The sequence below is a fragment of the Eublepharis macularius genome, chromosome 7 (genome assembly GCF_028583425.1).
Source record: "Eublepharis macularius isolate TG4126 chromosome 7, MPM_Emac_v1.0, whole genome shotgun sequence".
Taxonomy (NCBI): Eukaryota; Metazoa; Chordata; class Lepidosauria; order Squamata; family Eublepharidae; genus Eublepharis; species Eublepharis macularius.
Genome location: NC_072796.1, coordinates 130919693 through 130940855, shown reverse-complemented (window position 1 = coordinate 130940855; position 21163 = coordinate 130919693). Strand labels below are relative to the sequence as shown.

At 42.2% G+C, this 21163-nt stretch overlaps 1 protein-coding gene across 1 annotated transcript in view; it reads left to right on the top strand.

The window, feature by feature from the left end:
* The first annotated feature begins 676 nt into the window (after nt 1-676).
* The window catches only part of NDRG1 (N-myc downstream regulated 1), a 46152-nt gene continuing 25665 nt past the window's right edge, over nt 677-21163 (top strand). Inside the window, exons 1-3 of the mRNA XM_054984384.1 lie at nt 677-806; nt 14815-14893; nt 15492-15527. Coding sequence (XP_054840359.1) covers nt 14831-14893; nt 15492-15527 — 99 coding nt within the window. The 5' untranslated portion in view covers nt 677-806; nt 14815-14830. The remainder of the gene's footprint in view (nt 807-14814; nt 14894-15491; nt 15528-21163) is intronic.

Sequence of the window (21163 nt, the reverse complement as noted above, 5' to 3'; positions counted from 1 at the left end):
AGTTGTCCTGAAGGGTGGTATATAAATTGAATGTTATTGTTATTATAATATAAAGCCATAGAGTCCACCCTCCAAAGCTGCTAGTTTTTCTAGTGGGGCTTTCTGTCATCTAGACATTCGTTAATGCCTGGCGATGTCCAGGGCCCACTTGGAGATTGGCAACCCTCATTCTTACATTAAAATGTTTGCTGTTTTAAAACGAGCCCTTTGCTAACCTCCGATCTGCTTGCTCATTCTTTCCGATATATTTTGTCCTCCTAAATTGCACCCAACAAGCAGAGTTGCCAACCTCCAGGTGGTGCCTGCAGTTCCCTAAAATTACAGCCGATCTGCGTGTGACCGGGATCAAGCCGCTCCCCCCCCCCCCGCATAAAATGAGCTGCTTTGGAGGGTAGATGCTATGGCATTGTAACCTGTTGCGGTTCTTCCCCAAACCCTGCCTTGCCGAGATTCCTAAAATCTCCAGGAATTTCCCATCCCGGAGTTGGCAACCTGGCCCGCGCACGCTCTACCCAAAGGCAGGGGGAGAAGAGTCCGAAGAGAGGGGCGTGTCAGAAGGGAGAGGGGCGAGCCCGCCGAGCGCGGGCGGAGAGCGGCGCCCGAGGAGGGGAAGGGGGCGTGGCCGGGAGAGCCTATAAAAGCCTCCTCCCCGGGCGCCGCGCGCTGGGCTGTCAACAAAGCTCGGCGTGGTCGGTTGGCGGTGGTTGGAAGGAGGCGTGTGAGCGGCGCGCGGGGCAGTTAGGGGCGGGGCTTCTCTCTCGGCTCGCGGTCCGGCTGAGGCCACTTCGGGGCGGCTGCGCGCTCAGGTAAGAGGCGACGCCGCCGGCCCCTTCAGGGGCTCCCTCCGCGGCCGCTTCTTTTTCTCACCCCCTTCGGCTGGGTCGTATGAGAGTGTGACTGAGCGACTGTGACGGGTTGCCAACTTTAGGTGAGGGAGTTCCTGGAGATACAGGGATGGCGTCTAGGGAAGGCAGGAGTTGAGGGGGGAGGGGGACCTCAGTGGGGTCTGATGCTCTCGGGCCCGCCCTCCAACCTGCCATTTTCCTCCTGGGGAACTGGTCTCTCTGGACTGGAGGCCAGTTATAATTCCGGGAGATCTCTAGTCACCACCTGGAGGTTGGCAACCCTACCTCTAAAGGTCTCTTCTTTCTCTCTTTTTAGGCCTGTTCTGCAGTTCCACCTTTTGCAATCTCGTTTTTCCCTCTCTTAGATTTTTTTCTTGACTGCAACTTGTTAAAAGCTCCCCCCCCCTTGATAACAGCAAAATTAACTTCCCAGTGGTGGTGGTGGGGACCTTGCATCTTTTATCTTTGTCTATTAGTAGATATATAGATGAGTAACTAACCCCTTTGGATATATAGATGAGTGTGATAGATAAGTTGAGATGTGATGGTGGAGGCGTCCCTATCCAAGAAAAAGGGGTGGGGTGGGGTGGGGGGTGTAGTCTTTCTCTTTACCTGTAAATGCTTGCAGACCCGTGCATAGATATTGGTTGCTAGTACATACATGTCTCTGTGTGTGTCTGTGTGTATTTTAAAGAGGTGCTGGTACTCATATACAAGATAGAATTTGAGTCTAGTGGCACCTTAGAGAGCAACAAGATTTTCAGGGTGTAAGCTTTCAAGAGTTAAAGCTCCCTTCCTCAAATACTTCTGACTCTCAAAAGTTTATGCCCTGAAAATCTAATTGGTCTCTAAGGTGTTCTAGATTCGAATTCTGCTGTTCTACTGCAGATCAACACGGTAACCTAGCTGAAAGGTGGCGCTTGTTTCTACTGACCCCCCCCCTCAGAACTTGGGAGAGCCCCCCCCCCCCAATACTGCTGGTGCCCTGTAACAGTGGGTACCCCCACTGCAAAAAGCCCTCTTGGTAGCTATCCAAAGGTACTGATTTTGATAGGCTTAAAAGAAAAAGTTACAAGTCAGCCTGTTAAGAAGTCAGCTTCATTGTGAAGCATAGGCTGCCTAACTTAAGTGGTCAGGAAAGGGCTTGTGAGTTTGGGATGTGTGAGAGGGCAGAACTGATGCCCTTTTCTTCCAATCCCATGCCACTTCAGTTAGCTAATAAATTATTTTATCAGTCCATAGATGCACATATGCATTAATGCAATTATCTAACATTGGTTTTTGAGACATTAAATTTAGTTGCTGATAAGTCTGAATAAGGTAACTTTCTATTAGGCTTTTTAAAATGGACAAATATGAATTAAAATGTGATTTGCGTGAGGCTTTTATCCAGACAAGACAGAAAGGCTTCGATGGCTGCTACTGCTTCTCTGGTCGCAGCAACAGTTGGGGGGGGGGGGCAGCTTATTCTTTGCTATTCTCTCACGTGCATAGCTGTGAAGCGATGGGATTAATACCTTGTGCCTTTAGGGGCTGCTTCAAGTAGCCACTCAATTATCAATGTTTGTTTTAATAGGGTAGGAAGCTAGGAATGCTTTATCAGGAATAGGTTGGTGGTTGGTGGTGGTTAGAGATGGCTCACAGGCTTTTTGTTCTGCTGGGCGGATATGTAGCCATTAGCAGCTTGACAAACAGTGGTGTTTGCTTTGTTCCAGTTGTGTCAGATGTGTTTGATTTTTTAAAAATGTAACCTTATGATGAGATTCTATCAGTGCCGTATGAGGGAGAAGGGAGGGGAAGTGTGTGCTTCTTGTGAACAGATGCAGTTCCCAAAGGAAGCACTTTCCATCTTGCACCCCACCTGCTTGGAAAGTAATCGTTGGTGCCTGATCTCTCTCCTTTACGTAGAAAATAGAGTGCAAAAATATGCTGGGATTCAAACTCTTGGGAGGGGACAGTCTAATCAGAGAAATTATTAGCATTTCCCATTTGGGTTGCAAATTCTCTGGATTCCATTCTCCACCCCTTTGGGGAAAGCAGTAGGGACAAATGAAATCCTGTAGAAGAAATCTAAGCTGAGGCAGGGCTTGGAACAGGGAAATGGTTACTTCTGTACAGAAGCAGCAGCAGACATTGACCTCACTAGTAGCAAGTTGTGACTCCTTAAAACAGAACCACTTCCTGTGGTTGCAGCGAATTTCAGCAAGCAGCTCTTGCTTGTTGACTGTGGGTTCCTTTGTTGCTGTTACGGTATAACAGTGAATGGCTACTGTGTAGGTATTATGTCCAGGTGTTCAAGGAGAAGGATGGACAGTAAATTAGTATGCATTTCATATATCGTACTTTTGTTGTTCTTTCCTTCCATTTCCAGTGTTATGAAATGGTGTATAGAGAACAAAACCTTGATGTTTGCTCTACTAGACAAGAGAGGAATTCTGAACCTACACTTTTGAAACATAGTATGAATCTTTAGATTGCTGAGCTCTTGCCACTGAAATCCTTAGCTGGCCATCGCCTGGATTTTGATTTGTATCAGCTACTGTGAGCAAAGTGCATTGTGGTATGATCCTTCTTGTGTTTATGTGTTTTTGCAAATAGCACGCTGCTGCCCTTTGTAATTTGTAGAGACTGTGTTTTGCTCTCGACACACAGAACAATATGATCATGTTAGCTAGCCATGATAGTTAAAAGAAAACCTCCATGTTCCAAGGCTTTGTGTACCAGCCACTGGAGATGTGGGGAAGGAATGTTGCCATTATGTCCTGCTTTTTATTATCTTGGGAGTATCTATCTGACTACTTGGGGCGATGAAATGTGGGGTAAATAAATCTTTATCTAGTCCAGCAAGACAAGTCTTATTCAGTAAACTTCTGAATATTAATGCCAGGAGGCAACATCAGGAGAAGACTTTGTCCTATATACCCTATTGTTGGCCCTCCAGAGTAACTGGTTGACCACTGTATGAGATAGGATGCTGGACTAGATGGAACACGGGTCTGATCCGGCAGGGCTGCTGTTATATTCTTGTTTTTGTTAAATCCAGAACATGCAAAAAGCTAAACTTGAGTGGGAAGCATGTTCAAATACTGTTCTGTGTAAATAGTAATATACTTTGGAAATGATAAAATTCTTTATTAGCAGCATCTGAACACAATGAAATTAACACTTGTTAAAAAAATGAACATGGGTGAAATGAATTGACGTTGCAGATTGGTAAACAACCAGGGGAATGGTGGAAGTCTGCCAATCTTGTAAGCAGCGCTAGCTATTCCTAAACAGCAAGTTCTTCTTGGCTGGCTTAATTTCTGTCAGAATTAAAGTGACTTCAATAAGGAGATGCTTTTGAAAAAAGCACCAAGCAAAATCATACACATGTGAACAACCTAATAAATTTCTTTAATATTTACTTAATCTCTTGCATAGGCTTTTATTGGTATTGGATAGTTACTGTGCAGAAATATTTTTAAAAAGTGTTGGATTGTTTCCCCTATGTAGTCATGATGAATTTGAAGTTAAAAAAAAACTGTTATAAACTAGCAAGTGGTCAAAGGTACTGTATAATGTTTAAACTGGGAGATAATAAAAAAGTGTTTTCATGTGTAACAAATCTTGGTATCCATTACTAAGTATACCAAGATGAGTAGCTGTGTTAGTCTGTCTGTAGCAGTGGAAAAGAGCAAGAGTCCAGTAGCAACTATAAGACTAACAAAATTAGTGGTAGGGTATGAGCTTTCGTGAGCCACAGCTCACTTCTTCAGATTCCAGACTGTATACCAGAGAGCTAATGTGCCATAATGGTTGAGATCAGCTGCATGTTGAGAAGTTCTGGATTCAAATGTCTTATCAGCACAAACGCACTTAGTAATCTTGGCAAGCCACTGTCTCTCCAGTTCCATCTATAAAGAGTGATAATACTGGCTGCTGAGGAATCCTTTAGGACAATTATGCAAAAGAATTATAGTAAAATGGGCTGGAAAAGATGTTTTAGATTAAAGCCACTAAGTTCTATCCAGTAATTATGACTGGATCCTTGCTCACAACATGGACCTTTCCTGCCTCTTCCTGTCTTGTGCAGACCCCATGCCACTCAAAAAAGTGTCCCTGGGTGTTGTGGGGACCTATTTGAGTGGGAACTTTACAGAAAATATGGAATCTCTCATTGTGTGAGCAGAAATGGTTTCTCTTCACATCAATGGCATATTGGGATTAAAGAACCAGTACCAGCTCAGGACATCCTGGGGGGGGGGGGAGGTGTTTCTGGGTTGTATATTTTTGTTTACATCTGCATTGTCTGTGTATAATTTTGTAAGTTTTATTCAGTCCCTAGTATGGGGAGGAAGTGGAGTAAAAATATTTGAATAAAAGTGTATAGTTAAAACTGCACCAATAGAGGAGAACTATACAAGTCAAACATAAGCATTAGAGGTGTAATGGTGCAGAACAGGTATGCGACCGAAACAACACACAATACTCTCCATCCCGATAGAACTAGAGACACCTGCATCACAGTGCAACACTGAGTGTATGAAGCTCCCTCAAGCACCTTGGTTATGAGTGCAGGATTACAAGATTTTAAAACAAACCGTCAACACGAGCAACAAGCGCCAAGTCCTAAAGTTCAAAAGGACACTGATTAGTTTGCACAGAGACTCATTCAGGTGCAGCACCATCACATACTATAAAGGAAATCTGCTATATCATTCTATTACGAGCATACAACAGCAACCAATGATACTGACTTTGACCCAGAAACAGCAGGTGTGTTACATTTGCCTTGTGTACCTCACCCCTAAAGTGCCTTTAGACCCACCCCTTCCTCTTCCCTTTCCTCACCACAGTCCCCCAACCCATGTTGCTATATGTCCGTGCAGTTCATGGATTTTACAGGCCTGGGCAAAGAGCCCTTTGGCGTGTACCCTGCAGCTTGCAGCTCTGACCAAGCCCAAGCTTTCAGTTACATGAAAAAGGTGATGGGGGTGGGTGGGTGGGGGGAGATGGCTCAAATGTTCTAATTCCTAACCCCCACCCCCAGCCTCTTGCCAAACCCACGTTTACTACCGTCTGCAAAAACGGGAGGCGCAGAGATTTAGTTAAAGCAGTTTATAACAATGAAACCTGTACATATCAGTTGCACAAGCACAACAGCACAAATGGAGGTGTGCTAGTTAGTGCACGTGCACTTGTGCAAGATTGGAATGCAGAAAGTCCGAGGCATGTCCATTTAAAAAGAACAAGGCGGTATGTGGTGTGAAAGACCTTTGCCTGAGATCCTGGAGAGCTGCAGCCAGTCTGTCTAGGCAGTATTGACTGTGATGGACCAAGGACCTGATTCAATATAAAGCAGGTTCATTTATCTGTTCATGATTCACTAATCATTTTATTGCCTGCAGGGTTACAACATGCAAACATGCACATCTGTATATGAGGAGGCTGCCAAGTCATGGTTAATGAAATTTGTTCTGATAAATGCATTTGTCTGGCTTCTGGTGACTGTAAATATAACGTTCAGATGTTTTGATGAAAATATTTCAAGGATCATGAGTTCATTGGTCTTATGGAAAACATCTAATCTTCAAGTAGAGCTCTTTCCCCTTTTCAATTTCAATTTCTTTGTGGGTGTGGTGCTGCTTCTCCTTTAAAGAGATTCGTATTCTCAAAGTGTGATAGCTCTGATCATTGGTTGAGTTTTTGTAGCATGCTTATGATTAAGTTTCCTGTTATTACTTGCACGTAGCCTTAAATTTAGGGAAATGACATATAAAAGACAAAATGAAATCCAAGATATTTAACTTTGGCTGTCCTCGTTCCTGTGGTTTTGCTACATGAGTTTTGTATGTACTAATCCCATTATTGCATGAAAATGTTAACTTTCAGAATTATTGCAGCCATGAAGGGCAGAAACTCTGTTTCAAATGTAAAGACGCTCCAGCGAGCAACCCCAGAATACAAATTATGGGCAGTACTGTGCCGTGTAGAGCAGAATGAAGCCGAACCTGCCTTTACCAGGCTGCAGCAGCTTTACTAGGTTGCAACAATGAAAATGTTGCCCCATAGGAAAGCTGCATTGAGTAAAACTAAAATCCATATAATGCTTAGAGCAAAAGAGAATGCGCTTCCCAAATATTGCTTTGTATGTCAGTGCTGCTTAAACTAAAATCTGGGTTAATCAGCTTTGGCAAACATTGGCTAGCAATATCCTCCACTGAATTTGTAACAGGGAAGACATTTCTGCTACAGCAGGAGTGGTATACTACACTGTAGTAGAAAAATAATCTGAGTGTTGCATAATGGACTTGTGTGTTACACATTCAAGTGTTTAGCTTGTTTTTGGTGATGAGAAAATAGCAACAAACAAACTTGATCAGGAACATAGCTGTTCCTGCAAGCTTTGGTCATACATAATGATTCTTATTCAGGGTGGATCACTTTTGAAGTAGCCGTAGGGTCGCCAGGTCCAGGCTGGGAAATTCCTGGAGATTTGGGGGGTGGAGCCTGGAGAGGGTGGGGTTTGGGGAGGTGAGGGGCCTCAGAATGGTATAATGCCATAGAGTCCACCCTCCAAAGCAACCATTTTCTCCAGGCGAACTGATCTCTGTCACCTGGAGATCAGTTGTAATTCTGGGAGATCTCCAGCCACCACCTGGAGGCTGGCAACCCTAAGTAGCCAGCATCTATACTGGCAAAGAAGAAAAACAAATGGTCAGTAGACTGATGCTTTGTGACCATAGTGCAGTAAAAAACCCTCTTCAATGCTGTTCACGAACCTTGGAAACCTGGGGTTTATTGTCAGTTTTTATTTTATTTATTTAAAATATTTGTACGTTGCCTTTCCACTCAAAATAGGGTTCTCAACAGGGTCCTCAAGGCAACAAATATTAAAACACTAACAATTTAAAACATTTAAAATAGCATTAAAACCATTAAATAAATACACCCATGCAAACACAGAACACAAAGAACAGGGAAGAGGACCAATAACAGTTATTGGGAGGTATGCCAGTAAAAAACAAACATATTTTGTATAGAAAACCTGGTTCCTGTACTCTCTCCCTTATGTGTCCATAAAACAGAAGAGAGAACTCAAGAAGATACTGATCAGATGAAGGGTCGATGTTATTCAGCCAGGGGTCTGTTTTTGTGCCCAATAGCTTTCACTGAGTTCTGTGGGATATAATTAAGAGCCTGCATCAGCATTAAGAGGAGGGGACAGGTCTTACTACAGTGGTTTCATTGCAGCTATTCACTTTAAAGAGGAAATGTAAAGGGCTCAGATGGGAAGGGTGAAGGCAAAATCTGCCCCTACTTCCACACAAGTGTTTAATGGAGGGGGATACCAAGTAGTGTTTGTGTGCCTACCTCCCACAAGTCTCTACAAGTTGCAGGCTGTACATGTGAATTTACAGTGTTTTCCTTTAGCCCTGCAGTCCCAGGCAATCTAATCTTGTTTGTGTGTTAGTGAGTTTCTTTCTATGCACTATACGAGCAGAGCAGAGAATTGGGTTAATAGGTTACTGTGAAGTGTGATCAGGGAAATTGCAGTCGGTCCACAAGATTAATGAAAGTGTAGCTGATATGAAGAACTGAGACCTGTCTGAAATTTCCATTGTCATGCTCAAAGAAAAATAACTTGATGATAAATTGATCAATTATATGAAAATATTTGGTATGGTGAGTGTGTTGAGTGCAGCAGCATATGTATATCTAGGATAGCTTGATACCCGTGCTCCACTACAGTATTTAACTACTTTAAATCCAGTTATAATACTTATGGGTATGTAACATTTGGGGGGCTGTATGTTTTTGTTTTTGAGTTGGCAACCCTGGTGAACTTTTAGGGGAAGACTGGGAGCTGTGTTTGACCTCAGGACACATTCAATGACTCCCTATAGCAACTGCATACTGTTTAGAATGTGGAGGGTAAAGACCAATCAGGCCATATATGCAAATGACCTTGAAAGGCTGGCCCAAACAGGGAACAGCAGGCATCAGCCTGCCGGCCACACAGGGAAGCTGTATCCCACAGAAAAGTGCTTGTAGATGAATGCTGGTAAGGATTTGGATGCTGCAACAGGGAACTGTCAATCTTTTAAAATGGTTGAAGTGGAGTTGGCATACAGACTTCCAGTTCCGTCACAGAGTGTGGCAGCCAGAGTGACCACTGAATGTCACTTGGCCAATCTGACAACCTGCAGAATTAGTTCTCAACTGAGAAACGCGGCTTGTTGAACAATTGTCGTATGCTGATGTACAAGATTGACCTTAATAGTTGCCAAGAGGGGGCCCATTAAAAGTGTAAATACTTTACATTCTGTGTGAATTCATGATTCTGTGACAAATTCCAGAAAAATAGTCATTGTTTATCAACCACAGATAAGTGTTGGCATCTTAAACATTTACATATATCAAGGCATCTGCTTTTGTGGACTGAGAACATCATGTGCTCAAAACCCTATGCTATAATAAGTCTATTAGCGTGGCAGCAATCTTTTTTATTTTCTGGAAAGTTGTTATAAGCTGAGAAACTTTTAAAGTGTCATTGTTACCTGTTGCAGGCTTGGCAGAAAAGCAATATATAATTTGACTATATGCAGGGCTTTTTTTCTGGGAAAAAAGGTGGTGGAACTCAGTGGGTTGCCCTCAGAGAAAATGGTCATATGGGTTGGTGACCCCGCCCCCTGATCTCTAGACAGAGGGGAGTTTAGATTGCCCCGAGGGCCATCTCAGCTCCCCTCTCTCTGGAGATTGGGGGTGGGGCCACCAGCCCATGTGACCATTTTCAAGAGGTTCCAGAACTCCGTTCCACTGCATTACTGCTGAAAAAAAGCCCTGACTATATGAATAAACAGGATCATGAAAAGGTGTTGTAGCTTCTGTTACACAAGAAGCAAAGCTGATACCTGTACAATCTAAAAAGAAAAGTGCAGCTACTTAAAAACAATATTGCAATACCTTGAATTTTTTTTAAAAAAAATCAGATGTTTTTGTGATGGTCCTTGAACGAATAATAACAATGTGGATAACAAATGCAAACTCGTTTGAAGCACAGCAGAATAAAACAAGTTGTTCCTTTCTCTGAGCAGTATTAAGGTCTCAAAGAACATAGAAAGAATGAAGGACTGTGATAGATTTCTTCTATGTTAGCAACAATAATGATTTTACTTGGAACAACACAAGTTTGAATCATACAGAATACTGCTTATGCTGGATTTCAAAAAGCAGATCACTTGATACACGATGCCCGTCCTGAAATACCTTGTTTTAGTAGGGAAGGTTTGTATTTCAGGATGCTACTGTCTTTTTGTGATTAGTTGCACTAGGAAAAAGTTCCCTGTGTGGCAAATGAATCTATTATATCGGCATAGTATACAAGTCTGATGAATGATCCCGATAGTCACAAATATATATCTGTAACTATATTTATTTCTGAAAGACAAATGATTGTACCTGTGCATATGGAAACCCTCAAGGACTAATTGGAGGGTATCTCATTTCCCACTTCCCCACTAATTCCTCTTTCCCTTTCCTCACCCTCATAGCCTCTGCTCTTTTCCTGCCATCTTCTCTCCTTTCCACCCACCAGCCATTTTCAGCTTTCCCTCCTTCCTTCATCCTGTCCATCAGGAAAAACCCTGATCTAATTGCATTGTGCTGGCCACAAGGCCCAGTTTCACAGCTGGGAAATTGAAGTCCTTGCAAGGGGCACCTCATTTCTCCCTAGGCTTGCCAGCCTCCAAGTGGTAGCTGGAGTTCTCCCAGAATTACAACTGATCTCCAGGCAACAGAGACCAGTTCCCCTGGAGAAAATGGCTGCTCTGAAGGGTGAACTCTATGGCATTATATCCCACTGAGGCCCTTCCCCTCCTCATACCCCACCATCTCCAGGCTCCACCCTCAAAATCTCCAGGAATTTCCCAATCTGGACCTGGCATCCCTATTTCTCCCTGTATTACCTTCTTCACACTTCTGAAGAAGGGAGCTTTGACTCTCAAAAACTTATATCCAACAGTACCTCTGGACTCAAGTCCTGCTGTTATACTGCAGACCAACATGACTATCTAACTGTAACTTCTCACACTATACCCTCTTTCCTTCCTCTTGGTAGCTCTCATATCCTTTCCCCTGCTTCCTTTTCTCCTTTCCACCCAAGCAACCTGCTTTTTATGAGTCCCCCCACCACATCTTTAGCTATATTTATTAATTTACTTCACATGTACCCCACCTTTCTCCACAATGGGGTCCCAAGGCAGTTTACATCATTCTCCTCTTCTCCATTTAATTGTCACAACAAACCTATGAGTGAAAAACCCTGGAAAAGGGCCATTCCCCCATCCTGCTGGGTGCTTCCGATCCCCTCACTTTGTGTGTGGGGTTGGGCATTGCTGCCTTCCTTGCCTTTGCCAGAAACCTATGTGATGTCTTTAGTATTGGAGTTAAGTAGTATTGCATTAGATAGTATTGGAGTCTGTATGGTCTTGGTGAAATTAAGAACTTGGTATCAGTGCTGTAAGTAGAGATGGGCATGAACCAGAAAAAAACCCGAACCATGTGGTTCGTGGTTCGTCAAATTTCACAAACCACGAACTTTCACGACCCTGCCCTTGGTTTGAGAACCGGTTCGTTTGGTTCATGAAAACGCCATATCCAGGTCACAAAATCATCACTTCCGGGTCAGCAGAAGGTCACTTCCCAGCCAGCAGAAGTTCACTTCCAGGTCAGCAGAAGGTCTGCAGGAAGTCCATCCCCTGTTGCATAGGAAACTGATTGACTGGCACCAGGCTGTCTGCAGTGATGAACCAAACGAACCAGCCTAAAAGTTTGTGGCGGTTCATCAGAAATGGGATCTGATGAACCATGGTTCGCGAACCACGAACTGGCCTGGTTCGTGCTTAATTTTGGTTCGTATTTCGGTTCGTGCCCATCTCTAGCTGTAAGTTTACATATTCAAATTCTTTCTCTTCTCCCCTTCAGCCCCCTGTGGTGGTGCCGCCACAAGGAGGAAATCAAGGCATTTTGAGTTTATTTTTATCAACTCGCTTTAACATTTGGCTACTAAGGCAAAGATCAGCAAGGTTGAAGCTGGTTCCCCTTTTGACTGGAACAGTGGCACAGTAGACCTGGATATTTAACCAAGACACAGATTCTAGCCTTTGCAAGTAAAGAAAGTAAAAACAGTATATTTCTTATAAATTCAAGTATATGGAAAACTGTGCTAAAATATTTTTAGGCAAATAAGAACAATGTAAAACCATTAGTCTAGGTCTTTGAGAAAAGACTCCTTCTTAACCCTGATAGATTACTTGATGTTTAAGTTTTTTTATGGCAAAGGAACACCATTGAAAGGAGCATCTCAGCTGAACTTCCATATAGGAATAAATGTAGAAAACAATTCACAGAATTCCAGACCAATCAGGATGAATTAATAATGAGAAGAAAGACCTGAATTTATAACGGCTTATCTGAACTTCTGGGCTGTAATGCTTAGAGATGACAGAAGCCAGTGTAGTGTAGCTGTTGGTGTATTTGATAAGGATTCAGGAATTCCAGGTTCAAAATCCCCACTTTGCCATGGAAGTTTGCTCTGTGTGACCTTGGGCTAGTCATACACTCTCAGCCTAACATCCAACTTGTGAGGTGAGGATAAGATGGAGAACAATTTGGTTTACACAGACATAGACAAATTGATTGTCGGTACACTCTTCATTAGTACGCTGTGAAGATGGCAGCTGTTTAGCAGTGGCTTGTTTATTGGTATGTTAAACAGATGACATCTGTCAATAGGGGCATTGAATTCTTTACAGCCATTGTTCTTCTCCTTCCCCTCAAAAGGCCTGCAATTCTTAAATGCAAAAGGGGTAGAACATCCTCTGTGACTAAACCTGGGAAGAAGAATATTTGGGTAAGATTCAGCAACAGGATGTATATACTTCTACTGTTCATTGTGGTACTTGAAGCAGCAGAGAACTGGAGAGATGGATTTATAGACATGACGGTCCCCCTTTCTTGCTGTGCTGCACTTGGAAAGGGGAGAAGGGAAGAGATTTCTACAAATTACAGAGCTGAGACAGGAAATCCAAGCTAGTTTATTTTTCTGTCTGTACATCTTATAAGCACAGGGATGTCTCCATTACCAAACAGTGAAAGCTGTATCAGTAGCAGTGATGTGAGTTTTCTGGGAGAAGTGGAAAAATTTTGACTTAAACTTAAATAAGTTAAATGCTGTGAGCAAAAGAAGGCAAATACATTGTGTACAAGCACCAGGGTTTGTCCACACATCATGTCCCATTTTTAGCCCATTGAACATGATTGAGCTGTGACACAAGCAGCCCTGACAGCTATAGGTAAATAAGACTATATTTGCATAAGAGGGGCAGAAAGTTTTCCATGAAAAAAATATAGCATCAGAAAAGTTCCTTGAAACTTTTCTGCCTCCGCATCCTTGGTCAGTGGTACTGGACTGTTCTGTAATGCTAGGGGTGCTCAGACCCCCTGAGGTGGACTTTACTGTGCCATGTCTCTTCATCCATTCCAGCTTGGCAAACTTGTGATCAAATTGAAAAACTGTTGCACTTCAATTAAAGTCAGTTAATTTTTCTAACAAGTGCAACAATGTTGACCTTTAGTCCTTAACTAAATTGGCTGGAATTATATTTAATGAGACTGAAGCTGGTAGGAGCCTCCTGTTTCTACGTAGGCCGCCTATTGTGCTGAAAGGCCTTGTGACCTCTAACATGCTCAATTGGCAGAGATGGGGAAGGAAACCTTGTTTGACTCTAAAACATTAATTTGCCAGCGACAGCAATTGCAACGCACTTTGTATTTTGCCTTCTTGACAATGGAAAGGATTTTCAAATTATGTAAAACCAGGTCTTTCACAGTTGAGCTAACTGAAGGTTTTGCAATACTGTGAGAGCAGTTTGTTTTCCTAAGCAAAGCAATGAAAAAATGTTACTGATTGACAAAGCAAATGGTTAGAGGGTCATAGTAAGATGAGCTTCAAAACTTCCACCCTAAACCATGAGCCCCAGCTAGGGCTGCCATTCCCCTGCTAGTAGTGGTAGCCGCTCTCCCACGACCAGTCAGTGCTTCTTGCTGTTGTTCAGCTGCCTGGCATGGGAAGAAAGGATGGAAAATTGGGAGGAGGATGCACGGCATATGGATGTGCTGATGTCACTTCCAGTCACATGGGGAGTGACATCAGCACATCACTGGTGACATAATGGCATTGCCAGTGAGCCCCCCCTCCACTATCCAGTAAATCTCCCCACCCTCTTCCAGTTGCCAGGGGGACGTGGCAACCCTCGCTCCAACCCATCAATATACCCTTTTGGTTCCTTGAGATCAGTTTTTGAATATTACCTTCTTTGCCAGTTCTGTGTAGATGTCTCTATAGGAACTAGATTACTTTCCTTAGACATCATGAAAGACCCTATGAACAAAAAAACAAAACCTACTTTGCATTCAGCATATTTGGAAGGTTTAAGGTGGATAGCTACTTTGTAATACAGCGAGTTAAGTCCAATTCAAGCATGCTGTTGGGGGTATCAAGCTGATGATTGAATTGGTAAATAAAGTCAGCAAACCGGGTTGGGAAATTCCTGGAATTTAGGGGATGGAGCCCAAGGATGGGCTTCACCAAGGTATAACGTTGTAGAGACTACCCTTCAAAGCAGCCATTTTCTTCTTGAGAGCTGATCTCTGTAAATCTCAAGATCTTCAGAACACACCTGAAAGTTGGCAACCTTGTGTGAGCATAATTTACCTTTTCAATTTAAGTTCTGTCCAGTCCCCTCTCCCCATACTCTGAGTAATAAAAACTGGTAAAAATCTGTTGAATATTAGTAGTTACTATGTTTCACAGTTCCCCTTCGAATTATGTATTCAGATTCACGATCAGAAATTTGTTACGCTTTTGTATAAAGAACACATACAAATATCAGTTTCAGTTAATATTATTTACTTTTTTATTTAGATACCAGCTACTGACAATGTCGGTGGAAGTCCAAGATGCACGTATTGCAGAAGTGAAACCTTTAGTAGAGAAAGATGAGGTAAGCAGAAATGACTGTGCTTCTTAACCGGGTCTAGAGTTGGAACTTTTCCTCATATCTATCACTCATTTGTTGAGATGCTTGTTGCTTAATGTTCCATGCTGTTTTCCTTGGGAACAGTATGATCCGGGCGAGGGAGCAATGTTCAGTTGTCATATTTTCCCTCAAAGAAATGTCCTAAGGTATTTTAGAGGGGGACCTGGGGAGATTTTAGCCTGCAGGGTAGGTTTAATTGACCTTCTAGAGTAAGACAGTGCAGTGTTGCCTCTTTGTTGACCTCCTCTGGTGTGACCTAGGAACTGGTCCCTGGGTTGTGCTGTCTAGTTATTATGCAATACTCTTGCTGACTGGAAAATCCAAGTAACTGACTGGATGCTCTTGTTGTGTGCATACAAGTTGCTTCTGTGCCATCACAGCCCTCATGGACCTTAAAGCCATAATCTGAAGAGCAGATGTGGCAAAACAACTTTGTTTTGAAAACAAAAATGTCCAGGCAGTTAAGAGTTTGTATTAAATACCTGCAATTAGAAGGCAAATTGAAACATCCAGATTCTTTTGAACTTTCTTTGTAATTATGAAACTGTTAAACATTTTCTAGGCGATCACACGTCTCCTGCCTGACTTTGATGTTCAGGTAAGTGCGCTTTTTGTACTTTGCAGTAGAAAACAAAATTCAGAATTGGCTCGCTTCTAATTAACTTGTACATTCTGAACTATCCAGTTTGTTTGTGCTGTGTGTAACAGGACTAAAAACTTGCTTAATTGCTCTAAGACACTTCAGTGGAATTGATACAGATGCGCAGGCTTAATTTGAAAAATATTTAGTGTATCATTCTATGTTCGCTTATACTAGATGAGGTATAGTGTGTGCTTTGTATCTAACTGGCTTTAAATGTAGCTGCTAAATTGTATTACTTGTGTGCATGTACTGAACATTGAGCAGATCTTATTCGGTCTTTAAAATTTTGTGAAGTTTCAGTTTATCCCAAGCTTTATTTAGGCCAAGGTATACAGAGCAGAAATTTGTCCTGCATGATTACACAAACAGTTGTCTGACTTACAACAACTGAGGCAGTATTCTGGATCAGAGCTGTATGGTACAGTGGTGGTACTCATTGCTGTGACAAGTTTGCTGCTGTTTTGGTGTTGCAAGTATTAGTTTTATAGGCACATGGGCAGAGGTCATTTCATAGAAAAAGAGCTGGAGGAACTCATTAGCATAACTCATTTGCATATGCCACACTCCTTGCCATCACCGGAAGTGTGTCATTGGCATAACTGATTTGCATATGTCACACACCCTGACATCACGTATCCTGGCTGTTTTGGACCCAATCCTGGCCATTCAGGGCCGAAATTGAGCCCAAAATGGCAAAAGGGGGCTGAAAATGCCCGAAAAGGGGCCCAGAATGGTCAGGATCGGGCTGCTGCTGAGTGGGAGAGTGATCCACCACCCGTCAGAGGCCCAGTCTGGGCCGTTTTGGCCCCAATCCAGGCTGAAACGGGCCCCAAATGGCTGAGAGTCAGGTGGGTGGGGCCCCCTGATATGTGACCTCTTTGGAGAACTGCCGGAACTGCGTTCCAGCATGTTCCCTCTTGAAATGAGCCCTGCACATGGGTACAGTGATATTAGCTGAGTATGGGATGGCACTGGTGTTCTTGGCAGAACCACAGGGCTGAGTTCTCATGTTGTTTATAACTGCTGTGATATATGCAACCAGGCGTAGGTCAGGGTTTGATTCAGTTCTGAAGAACATGCCAGATCCAGAGGGAAAGCCAGTCAAACACACAACGCTTAGGAGGAAGGCTCAGGTCAGCAAGTTTATTTCTTGGGATAGCATAATTAAACTTCAAATGCTTAAGAATTCACACTGTGTTCTGGAGCACACTTGTGAGTCATGAGAAGTAATGCAGATTCCCCTTTGAGCCCAGGCACCCATCCACCGAAATGGTTGCCTGCTCTGTCTTTGCAAGTCCTTGTCTTCCTTGTGTGGTTGCCACAAGCTCCCATAGCTGAAAGCTTACTATGAGAGTAGGTGCCTTTACTGAGGTGCCCTGCCCTCTTTGTACACACCTGCCTTCTTCCACCATTCCACCTGCTTTGGGTTGTTGGATTTGAAGTGCTGAGCCTCAGACCTGAGTGAGAAACGTAGCAGTGGCCAAATGCTTGTACTTTTATGATCAAAGCCAGAGAACAGCGACCAGAATAAACAGTCTCTTGAGCCAGGTCCCAGGCGACGTTCTGTTGTTGCTGGGATTTGGCTCAAATCGGTGTTTGAGCTGGTTCCTGTTCCCTGGCTTTGGTACTGTACAAAATAACACAACAGGGAGGAGTGCTTGATCAGCAGTGACTTCTTGTTAAGGTCTAAGCTTCAAACCTCTTAAAGTGTATTTATTGTGTTATAATGATGACAGATCACTTCTTACTGCTTCAGCCTTTGCCCACTTGAAGGCTAGTTTGTCCCATTTGGATATCTTTTCAGGTGGTCTGTTTCCCGTGAATACTCTGGTTTTACAAAAGGATGGTTTAGATTTTTAGAATGTTGCCCTCTAAGCATTTTTTCACAGAAAATCTTGTTTACTCATAACCAGGGCTTTTTTCTGGGAAAAGAGGTGGTGGAGCTCAGTGGGTTGCCCTCGGCGAAAATGGTCACATGGCCGGTGGCCCCGCCCCCTGATCTCCAGACAGAGGGGAGTTTAAATTGCCCTCCACGCCACTGGTGCGGAGGGCAATCTCTTTATTATTATTACAGCACTTAGCCAGTACGTTAACCATAAAATTTAAGTGCACATTTTACAACCATTTGAAACATGAAGCATATAAGTATATACAATTTAAAAACATAATTTCCTAATATCTATCAAAATTTGTAAAAACCAGGAAGTCAGCATAGTTCTAAATCTAAACTCCCCTCTGTCTGGAGATCAGGGGGCAGGGCCACCAGCCATGTGACCATTTTGAAGAGGTTCTGGAACTCCGTTCCACCGCGTTCCAGCTGAAAAAAAGCCCTGCTCATAACTTTCACACCCTAATAAAAATCCTTTGAGAAGTTTAAGATGGCCCACTAACTTTTATCCTCCACAGCCCTGTGAACCAGCCTAGATGTGAGACAGGGAGTTGACATTTTACCTGACACAGATACTCAACCGAGTAGGCATTTGAACTTGGGTCTTCACAAACCTAGTTGAATATTCTGAGCCCCGAGAAGTGGAACATGTAGCCCTTAAAACATACCTTGCATTGTATCAGATTATCACAACTAAATAATTGCTTAAAATCCATAAATAGTAAAATGTTGCTATTCATAGTATTGTGACTGCCTTAAGAATTACACAGTACTACTGGATCTAGGCAGCTTTCCAGGTTCTTTATTTTCTTGCCATAAGCTCGTGGCTTCCATCTGCCTATATTTTGAAGAGGTCATATGCACTTGCTGCTGTATGACTGTAGGTGGCAGAAATGAATTGAGCAGCCTCTGAAAGTACCGAGGCTGCTGACCATTCTCTAACCATTCCCTGAACTCTTCCTAAGACCATGTGTTTAGCTTACTAAAGAGTCTTTGCCTTACTGTGACATGACAGGTTGGGTTGAAATAGTTGCAGTCTCCACACAAGGATGAGGGTAGGAGAGGGGGAATGTCAATTACAGAAGCAGAGAAAAATGCACAATTATCCTACAGCTTTGCATGCAAACTCAGAAGCAAAAAAACGCCCCAAAACGTGTGCATATAATAGCATTAAAGATGCCATATATAGCAACCTATATGTGCATGCACTATGCTAGTCAATCTTGTGATGTACCTTTTACCTAACAACCTGGGCTACTTAGGTCTAGTCTTCCCCTGTGCCTGGTATATACTACTTCTCACCCAGGTGTGATCTTGCATGAGTGAATGCTTCACTTTACCAGAGAAGTTCTCCATAGAGGAAAACTAGATATCAAAAAATGTTCTGTTGGTAGGAATTCTTTTTTTTTTTTTAAAGAAAACATTCAATCGTGGGCCTCCTTTCTGTGGATTGAATTGGTACAGCACTGAACTATCTATCACTTCACTGAGACGAAGTCCTGATTTCTGGATTTATAGTATGGATTTAATTCTGGCCCAGTCGTGTTATAAGCATAAATAAAGAAAATGGCAATTACCAGTAGAATCTCCTTTAAGTGCAAGACTTGAATTCGGAGGGGGAACAACTTTCGAACCAGTAGCTCAACAGAAGTCTAGCTTTGTACCTGAGGATCCAAAATCAATGGAACACTAGACAGTTGCTCATTTTCCAATGTCTTTTGAATATGCTATGCTTTCCACCAAATATGTGCCTATTTTTATTAAAACATGAGTGATAACCAGTCTGGAGGGGGAAAGTACACTGTATGTTGAAAACTAATCTAGCTGTATTTGTATTCACACTTAGGTAATATGCTTAGCAGCATAGACTTGACCTTTTTTTACTACTGTATTTACTCAAATACAAGATGTGTTTTTTTCCTAGGTATGCCATCTCCCAGAAAGAGGGATAGTCTTAAATTTGCAAGCAACTAATGTCCAATAATAAAACTTTTTGTTTATTCCCCCCTCCCCAATATTATAATCTTATATTCAGAGTCATCTTCCTTTTGAGTTAATACGGTAATATGCTGCAATGTGGAAAGGGCTATAACTAAGTTATGATGTTTAATTTTGACTGTACTCTTTTCTGCATATGCAATATTTTAATGTTTCCATGATCTATTGCATTTATTATTCTACAGAAGTAAGTGTGCATATGCTTTATTACTTAAATATATATATTTGAATAATGCACATTAATATCTGTTTAGACATTTAATTTTACTGGTACAAAAGAGTCAGATTTGAACTCTGTCAAGCTGTACAGAAGCTAAATATAGGGTTAATAGGTGGCTGCATTGTATTTCCTAAAAGATGAATCCCCAATATATTCACTCAAGTATCCAGTGATGCTTGCTTTAAGGATATGCATGCCTCTATATGCCCATGCTTTGAGAAATGCAATGTATATGCTAAAACACCAAAGCAGGGCTTATTGAGCACAGAATGACAAGTATTATCATATTCTTGAACATGTACTGTAACACTTTCCATTAGCACTGATTTGGAATGTTAATACTGGATTATTGTTAGTGGCATAGTATGGATTTTAAACTTTGCCACCTTTAAATGCTTGATGTGTCCCTCGGAATTTCTCATGTGTTACCTGAGACTGAACTTCTGTTTATTAGTTTTGGAACATTGTGTTGGGCGGACGTCAGTAGTAACATGGAAAGCAATAGCTGGTGTTTGCAAAGACTGTACATTGTTTTCTTTCTCATCTTATGTCCTATACCTGAAAATATGAATGGACTCAAGTTTAAAAAGAACAGTGATTAAACTGACATCAGCTTATATACAAGATACTGTCTGTGGTGTTTAATTCACTAACAGCATCTTCCTACATAGAAGTTACCAGCTGATGTCATAGACAAGTGATGAACATGCGTTGTGTGAGCTGACCCTAAATAGAGATGCTTTGGAGACACTTTGTTGGGGGGAGTTTATGAATATAACACAAGCTGCTTTGGCATTTTAGATGGGATGGTTTAGAGGCGTATTTTATGCCAGATAAGCTGGCCTCAGAATGCATAGCCTTTTGATCATTTGGAATTGGCATAAAAATGCATCTGCTAACAGAAACCGTTGTCAGTGGAACTGCTTAATGGCTGTAGTTCAGAAGGCTATGCCCCCCCCCTCAGTTTTCTGTTTTTCTAACATTCTCGTGCAGTTAGACAGAGCAGGAACATTCCTTTTTCTAAACTAGTGGCACATGAACAGATGGCACCGTTTGTCTTTATCCTTTTGGATTAGTGTACCTTGGATTTTTTTTTCAATATAGTGTTTTAATACAGATTGGTCAGTAAAGAGCCTCTTACTGTAACGTTGTCGTTGATTAGGATGTGCTGCCATCTGTTTTCAGCATTTATCATGTTAGAGGGGGAAAATTCTTGCTAAAATCATACTGGCATTTCTCTAGTTCAATCATATTGTGAAGCTGGAAGCTTTGTCATTGTGAAAAGATTTTGATTTGGCTGTGTGCTTATAGTGTTCTCTCAAATTCCATAGCAAGTACCTTCTTGCCTTCAGGTGGGTAAATATTCAGCTAACAATCTGGCAGTGCAGACTTTAATTGTCAGCACCATATTCCCAATTATACAAGGAAAGGATCAGTTACTCTATAGTTATGATGACTTTGTTTTCTACAAAAGTACCCCAAAAG